The sequence below is a fragment of the Glycine max genome, chromosome 14 (assembly GCF_000004515.6).
Source record: "Glycine max cultivar Williams 82 chromosome 14, Glycine_max_v4.0, whole genome shotgun sequence".
Taxonomy (NCBI): domain Eukaryota; kingdom Viridiplantae; phylum Streptophyta; class Magnoliopsida; order Fabales; family Fabaceae; genus Glycine; species Glycine max.
Window position 1 is genome coordinate 28359978 of NC_038250.2, and position 9103 is coordinate 28369080.

Below are 9103 nucleotides of genomic sequence, written 5' to 3' on the forward strand. Positions count from 1 at the left end.
TCATATATGTAGATAATTTTTATTTAAATAATTATTGGGTAGTTTTAGGATGTTACAGTAGCTCTATCACAAATCCAGTTTCGAGAATACTGTTGACTTGTGTAGCTCATCCACTGCTGGAATCGGAAAACTATATTTAACCATGATGTAGTTTAGAGCACGATAATCAACACAGAAGAGTCATATCTCATATTTCTTCTTCACCATCAAAATCAGAGAAGAAAATGGATTAGTGTTTGGTCTGATGAAGACATCCCACAACATTTCTTTTATCATTTTAGACTCGAGCACTAGCTAGAATGGGGGATATCGATAGGGCTTTATATTTACTGGTTGAGTTTGAGGGAGAAGATGGATATGATTGTTTTGAGGTCAAGGTGGTGGAAGGCCTTGTGGTTTGGTGAAAACTAAACTAAAATGGGTACAATGAGCAATATCAAAGTGAGTATGATGGGGCTCGAAAGTGGTCTCACATGAACTCAAAAGCTGAGTGGTGGGAAATTCACTCATAGTCAATGCATGTAATGATTCAACAGTGTTAGTGAACAAGGTGATTGTCGACGGCTGATAAATGTCAAATTTATCGGATTTTCATATTCATTTTGTGACATTTATTTGGCATTTTAGTTAACTTTAAGCCTTGGTTTGAATCAAATTAGCTTTAAATTCATTTATTACTTTGTCTTAGGTAGAATTTTATGTTTTAGTTATTTTTAATGAATTTCTGATAGTTTTTCAGCAAAAAAAAAAAAATAGGTCATTCTGGCCAGAGCTCTAGAGGCCTAAAATTAGAAGAAAGTTCTAGAAGGAGAAATTGTGAAAATTGACGATAAAAGCTAAAAAAATAAAGAGCAAGATATTTTTCAAGGATAAATCAGCTAAAGAAAGATAGTTACTTGAATGAAGTAGATATATTATTTGTTTGTAATTTCTTGTTATTATCTCCTTAATTAAACCTAGCTACAATTCTAAAAATATGAGACTAGGCATTCATTGTAACAGTGTAGAAGTTTCGAACAATTCTTAGAATTATATTTTAGACTTCCATCTACCAAACACCTCCATTATTCCATTAGACACTCTAGATTTCATTGTATTATTTTTATGAGTGTAATTCTTCCCACCTAAGAGAGGATAGAATGAAAACCTTGTTTAACTTTAATTCTATCAACTCAATACTTCATCTTGAGTTCTTTATTTATTTTCGTACTTAATGCTTTTATTTGATTGACCATCTTATATATGAATTCAGGAATTGACTTGCGTTTTGACGAGCCTTATTGAAACCTGAACATGAATCAAATACTTAACTAGGATTATCTCTAAGGGTAGAATTATCTTGGTTAAGCCTTGCTAATTCTCGACCATTAATGTTGATTGCTTGTATCAATATGTCCAAAGGATTAGATATCGGACAAGTAGTTTAGAATTTGTGACCATGCAGGAACTCGGGTAGAATACATTAGTGAATTGGGGATGAGCAAGAGAGATGAGTAGAGAATTGTGAAGTTACAATGGATCGAGCGAATTTCAAGTCCAAACCTAGACATTCATTCGTCAAAATCGACATCATCATCCAAGTCTAGTATTTCTATCTTTATTTAATTATTTTATTGTCATTTAATTTTTATTGCAATTTATTTTACATTATTTATTTCGTGACAATCACAAAAACCAAGTTCTTAGTTAAATAATCACTTGAAATCCCTCCTTTATTCCTTTGGGAGACAACCTGGATGATAGTTCAGTTACTACATCATGATTGGGTTACACTTAGCCTATAAGTTGAATCTGATGTGAAATAAAACCCTAGTAGCTGCATACCTATCAAGGTGATTGGTTTGTTGTTGTATGAAAATTGGATAGAAGGAACTGAGTAATCGGACAAGAATGGACCCAAGTTTTGTAACCATTGAACCCTAAAAATGATACCAACACCATGAATAGTTAATACATAAAAGAAGATGTAAAATACCTGATCAGACTTAGTAACAGAGACGACCTTTCAACAACCTACACACTGAATAGAAGTGCCATTTCCAACTACCATTTAAAGTGGTGTGATAGTAGTGGTTGTCAAACCTAAAGCTCTACAATTTATGGTTGTAGAATGTTATGTGAACTTTCTGAATCCATGAGCATAGTGACATCCATTTCGCAAATGCAGCTAGACACAAGCAAAGTGCGTGAAGGAGGACCACCAAATACAACATGAGAAGGTTGAAAGTGCTCACTTGACACCAACTTAGCCTATAATGCAATAAAAGAATCTAGAGGTCAAGCATGAAGTAATTGATTAGGGGATCTGAATCTGGATTAGGTGGATCGTCGCATAACAATAAAAGGAATTGTTTCTTTTGACAATGATGGCCTTGAAACCATTTGTCATCATAGTTGAACTAGAGACCCTTGGCTCTTCTATTTGCGATGATGAATAGGAAGTGAGGAAGTGGTTGCTGGTGTTGGTCCCAAAATGGAAGGTTAACTAGAAATCAATGGTGAGACATACGGTCGCGAGTTCCTAGCTACATAAAAGTGTGATTCTCTAAGTTTGTCTTTCACCAATTGAGCCAATCCTGTGGCTTGAGCTGAAGAATGTGGTTGGTAAATGGTAAGCTCGACTTTATTATCTGATCACGACCTAGATAAGAAACAATTAAACATGGTTGATGGGGTGAGTCCTACTACCCTATTAGAGAGTTTTCGAACTGTTGTTGATAATAAGCTATAGAACCAGACTGTTGTAACTTGAACAAGGCAACCTGGTGGTTAACATACAATGTGGGACCAAAGAAAGTTCTAGATCTCGGGTAAATGCTTCATAGGACAAGAGTTACTGGTTGGCGTGAAGCCATTTGAACCACGCAAGGGCCTGGCTTTACATGAAGAATGGAACAAGTGAAAGACGCTAGATAGAAGGAGTTTTTGTGAGTTCAAAGTAACGCTCAACCTTAAAGATCCAATCAAGATGATTGGAGCCATCAGAAGGAGAAAGGGTGATCTTAGCTGCTTGCACAGGAACAGATCGAGGACTAGTAACAGAGTAAAGGTGAACATGCTCTTTCAATGTAGCAAGGCCAGAGGAAACAATGGTGAATTTGTCTTCAAGCTGAGCTTGGAGATCCTTCCTTTGTTGAAAACACTGAAGAAAAACATCCTCCTATGTTTTGTCAACCTTAAAGGGAGGCATGATGATGAATGAAAGCACGAGAATGATGAGGGTGTTTCTCCTTTCAAGTAGGAATTGCTTTGCTTGCCCATCCCTTTGATTTGAACCATTTGGCTTGCATTGCATATGAACGTGTTGATTAGTTTCTTACCCTCCTCTATTAACTAACATTGACGTTGAATGTTATGTATATAGATACATTGAAATTGGTCAGTTGTTTGGCTATTAATTGTATTGCATCATTCACAATGAAATTGTTTCTGTCCTTCACTGTCTCTTGAATTGTATTGTTCATTTTTTTCTGTGTGTGCCATGTGTGTTCATTTTGCAAACATGTAAAAATATATAAGAGTATGCATTATGCAAGCTTAGAAAAATAAATCATCATTGTTTCACAAATTTGTCAGAGTAATATGAACAGTGTACAAATTTGTCAGAGTAATATGAACAGTGTAGTTAAATCTTCAAAAACATGAAATTAGAGGACTATTTCTCAATGTCAATAAGAAGGTATAGATTGGAAACAACTTATAAAGTTGTTGTCTTGTGACCAAATCAATGATGGATTATATAATTTGGATCCGCAGTACAATTTTGAAGGAAGGGCAGATTTGGTTAAATTTGTGAAGGCGATAGTAGCATCAGGTCTATATGTACATCTCTGGATTAGTCCATACGCATCTGCTGAATGAAACTACAGGTAAAATTTGATCCTCTTTTTGTATCTTGTTACAAGGACGTTCATATCCGATCATATCCTTTAACTTTTTTGAATTCATGATTTTATATAATTAAAGGCTTGCGATTTTACATTTATAGATCTACAAGGATAAGGTCAACTAACCTCAAGTCTTGGAGGATGTGCCTCATGTAGAAGGGTGAGTTCTTGGTTAAGAAGTTTTATAAATAATACACTTTATCTGCTGTTCTTTCCTAGTGCTGGGTGTTTTTAGTTTGTATCTACAGGGCCTTAATAGTGAACATTGGAGAAATGATGGAGAGATCATCATCCAACAAGGGTTTTTGTCAATCTTTTTGAGTAATTATAGTTGTTGAGCAACTCTGCAATCGATTTTTTTATACATATTAACCAAGGTTTTAGTCTAATGTCGTACTGGTACATATCATTCTCAACTTTTGTCATTACACTTGCAGGGTTATGCCAACAGGAAAAGAATGTTATTCTGTAATTACTAACCACTTCCTCAATTTCTTTATTGTGTTATTATTGTTTTTGTCTTGAATGATTGCTTATTAGGCTTTTAATTTCAAGGGTAGGAAATAATAGATGGAATTTATCTATACCTTTATATAAAATTAATACAATAAATTAATTGATTTAGTATAAATTAAATTACATAGTAGTAGTTTTATATTTTATTAGTTCTTGTTGTTTTATATTTATATCTTAATTATAATATTTTATAATGAATTAATTATGATTTAATTTATAATATGATAAGATATATAAATAAAGGAACAAGAAAAAGAAATAAATTATTTTATAAAATAATTTATGAAGCAAAAAATTAGATAGAGGAATTGAATATGTTGTATGTACTTTTTATTTTTTTAAAAACATTCTAAGACGGACAATTTTTCTAAAAAGTCATCTTATAATCTTAAAATTATTTTAATTTTTTTTGTTTAAAAAAAATATTCTAAGACGATTTTTCATAAAATCATCTTAAAATGTGATCATTATAAGATAATTATTTTCTTAAAAACCGTCTTTAAAAGTGTTGAAGAACCCGTGTAGAAAGAATCATAATGCTTGGACCCTTGATGTTATTCGATGCAACCAAACCTCCTGTGAAGATTTTGCTTCACTGCACTTCTAATACTATCTCGTTAATTTTAAAACTATAAAATACGAAACAAAATTTTAAAATCTCTTTCGATGGGGTTTGAAATTATAATCAAAATTTTCACTTCATTTTTTATAATCTCAAAATCAATAATAGTGTGAAACTAATTTCAAATAATGCAGAATTTCAATAGGAGAGAACACTAATTCATAAAAAAGCTCATTATATTAAAATATACTAAAACAGCTCAAATTCTTTTCTATAGCATGTCAGTACAAAACTTTTTATATTGTCAAACAATAAAAATCATTGTTGGTAAAATGTAACCTTTAAAATAATTATTGTAAAATCTAATATAAACTTATTAAACATAATAATTTGTTTTTTTTTATCGACAAACATAATGTTTTTTTATTGAATAAGAATATAAAAATACTGTATAGTGTACACTCGTATTACGCAACTAAAAGGTCCAATATCTTAATAGAAAGATAGTATAATTTAAACAACTACCAGGGGAGTAGTGAACAACTTACACAATAACTTATCATATTGAGACTTCTCATGGAATATCAAATTATTTTTAATACAAATTATTACATTGATAAGCTTCTAAAGCTCAATAACTTTTTGTATAACTTCTGTGACATGCCATATTCAAAGGAATGGCTGTCTCTGAGAAAGCACCAGTAGAAATTTGATCAAAGATGAACTTGCTAGCTGCCTCCGTGTAATGGATCCCATCCCAATTTACTCTAGCTGATGGCCTTCCACATGAACCCACAAAAATTTCAGTTCCATTGCCCTCTATGTTTTCTCCACATCCAACACTACCACTGTAGTTGTATTCCCCTCCATAACCACAACAAGCAACAAGTGGGAGTTTAAATCCTGCACAATGCACATCAATGAAATACTAAGCTAGCCACTAATTAACAAACAACCATTATGGAAAAAATTGTCAATAAAAATAGGATAACATGTTTGTTTGTTTAAAATTAAAAAAGTGCTTATAAAAAAGTTTTTTTTTTAAAAAAGTATTTTTTAAAAAAAAATCAAGTAGAATTTACTTCTTAAAAAAACAAAAAAAAATTGTGTTTTTTAAAGCAAAAGTAGTTTAAGGACCAATTTATTAAAACTTAAAAAAATAACTATAAAAAAGTGTTATAAAAAATATTTTTTAAGAAGTCAATAGAATTTACTTCTTAAAACAAAGTAGAAAATTATTTTTTAAGCTAAATAATGCAAAACAAACATCTTAAGAAAACAAAAAAAATTACATATTTTTATTAAAAATATATTTATTTTAATAAATAAGTTTAAACAAACCGACCGTAAATACACACGGAAAAATCAGAAACGGACCATTTTAATTTCACTCACCATATTTCTTTGGGTGGCTGAATAGAGAGTACTTAACAGAATAAATATCTACATATGTAATTGCAGCCAGAGGAAGGTCTTTGCGAAGTTGAACCACAACTTCCTTCAATTTGTGGTTGAAATACTGAGCTATATCATTATATGTCTTTGCACAACCATAGGCATCCCTTTCAGCTGATAGAAAATTGGCCAAAATGTAAGGGAGGCAGCCAATGGGTCCTGTGTTGTGTATCCAAAATGATCTTGCTCCCAAATCATATATGTCCTTGATCACCAGAATAATGAACTTATAATAACAATAAATGAATAAATTAACTCCACAATAAAATATCCAAAAAGGGTATTGAACTACCTTAATATTTTTTGAGAAAGCATTGACAATATCAGGTACAGTAGCATTGACTTGTTGTACAGTCAAGTTTCCAAAAAAGCCAGCACCAAGATCATTTTGACCGATATCAAACGTGTACAAAGCTTTATCAAAATACTCTTCTTTGGGCATCAAGCTTGCAAATACGCCACCTGCAGAGTAATATTAGAATAAAAACATACTAAATCATATCCTTATTGTAACTTCTATAGTTCTATCTATACCTTGATGTCTAATGAATTGTGTTCTAGACTTGAAATCTCTGAATTGAGTGTACTGAATATCAAGGTAGAAGGGACTAAATCCACCCTGAGGTATAATACTAGTTGGGAGTCTAATTGTTGATGCTGATGTTGCAAAGTTTGCACCGTGTGAGAAGTTGGTCCCCAGGGAATCAAGATACGCACTTAGATAAGGGAGACCAAAACTCTTTGCTGAAATTACAAAATTAAAAATCAAAATTGGCATTTGAAATCTTGAGTGGTGTTTTAAATTGATTGATTAATACTAAATTCTTGTATGTGGTAAGTTAGTTATTGTAAGTTATCAATCAAACTTTGGTATAACCAAAAAGAAAATTATGATAAGTTAGACATCTACACATGTTTAGACAAGAAATTATTAAGTAGTCTTAGATTTGTCCACAGTTTTAGTCAATCATTATATGTAACATGTATTTATGTTTTTAAATTTGAATGAAAACAATTAATAATAATTCATTATATGTCATAAAGATGGTAAAATTGTAAATTTGATCCTCTTATTCGTATCAAAATTGTAAATTTGATCTCCAAATAATTTAATTCACGAATTTAATTTTCTAGTTTTTTTTTTTTGCAATTCCAATATTTTAATCTCCAATCCCAAAATTGGACGTTGTTAATTGTTTGTCTTGACCGTCACATGTCACATTTTTATTTGACGTTAACAATCACGTGTCGCATTTTTATTAGAAGTTGACGTTAATTAAGTGTACAAAATTAACATTCAATAAAAGTACGACACGTGACAATCAACGTCTAATAAAAACGCAACACATGATTGTCAAAACAAACAATTAGCGGTCAACGTTTAATTTCAAAATTGAAGACCGAAGTAATAACCAGAATGAAAAAAATTAAAAAAGTAAATTCTTAAATTAAATTATAAAAGAAATAAAATCAAAATATGAGAAAAATAGAAAGAGCAAATTTATAATTTTGTCTATAAAAATTGTCAGAACCATAAATTAAAAGTAATCCAAGATCACCTAATAATTTTGTCATGTAGATCAAAATAAAAGCGAGAAAACGAAATTATGCGTACCTATGAAATCAATGACGAGACGGCCATCAGAGAATCTTCCTGCAGGTCTGTGAAAATAGGTCTCTCCATATGGTGGCGTTGGTGCTATAAGGGAAGCAGCCAAGCCACCAGTATCTGAGTTTGAGTCACCGAAGTTGAAGATGGCAGGGAAAACACATTCTTTGGTTGCAAACGCAGGGTTTGGTACTATGGTAGCAATGGATAAAATCGCAAAAAGTGACACGTGTTGGTTATGCAACTTGGCAGGGTTAGGAAACTCCATTGGGGAGGAGATTAAGTCGGCTAAGCGCTAAGGACACATGAGAAGTCATCTTCGTGGGTCTTTATAATGTATAGCGGACTAGACTTTTCTGAAGGAATTATTGTATTAATAAATATAGATATAGATAGTTTTTTAAGTGTTTATTTATGCTGTTTTTTAATTAAAATTGGAGTGCTACCTCGCATATATAATAAAGATTTATATTAAAAGTTAGCACAAGTTATTAAAGTGAAACTTCAAAACATTAAAGAAACTATCTGTATATATATTGTTTTATTATATAATATCTTTTTTCACAAATACCTATAGTAATTTTTACAGTTTACTCTTTTATTTTATTTTTCTACCGCGTGCCAGATGATTTTTCTACATCTTTAACTTTGATTTGAAATAATGTGATGCTATGCATGAGAGGGATGATTTATATATATTTCTAGACTTTTCGATCGAAGTTCCCAACGTTTCATGTTGTTTTTTTGTATTTGGAACATTTTAAGTTGCGTACGAAGTCACCGAACGGAAAGAAAAGTAAAATGGTATGAAGTGAAATGATGGGAAATGTTTGACGCTAAATTAATTCAGAAGAATATATCTAATTTGCTGCGTAGGTGTAATTTTCCTCCCATGCCAATCAGATTCTCGTTCAGATTCTTAACAACAAAAAATGGAATGCTAATATTTACACGGAGGCTTCACGTTCTAAAATAACCTACATTTTCAATACACATCTACTTCATTCAATTTGTCACGTTATACAACTTAAAAAGTGAGAGATAGTTCTATTTTGTGACGTTAGACAGGTTAAA

The 9103-nt window shown here is 31.5% G+C and overlaps 1 protein-coding gene across 4 annotated transcripts; it reads right to left on the bottom strand.

The window, feature by feature from the left end:
* Positions 1–5509: 5509 nt before the first annotated feature.
* Positions 5510–8379, bottom strand: LOC100779094 (esterase). Of its 4 annotated transcripts, XM_003545586.5 has the most exons (5): positions 8036–8379; positions 6955–7164; positions 6713–6882; positions 6361–6625; positions 5510–5868 (listed from the first exon to the last, which is right to left on the bottom strand). In XM_003545586.5, the coding sequence occupies exons 1-5, from the start codon at positions 8295–8297 to the stop codon at positions 5597–5599; spliced, it is 1179 nt and encodes a 392-aa protein (XP_003545634.1). In that variant the 5' UTR covers positions 8298–8379; the 3' UTR covers positions 5510–5596. The 4 variants fall into 4 exon arrangements, with proteins under 4 accessions (XP_003545634.1, XP_040865317.1, XP_006596205.1 ...); XM_041009383.1 differs by having other exon boundaries at positions 6361–6882; positions 8036–8345; XM_006596142.4 differs by lacking the exon at positions 6955–7164 and having other exon boundaries at positions 8036–8343.
* Positions 8380–9103: the final 724 nt, after the last annotated feature.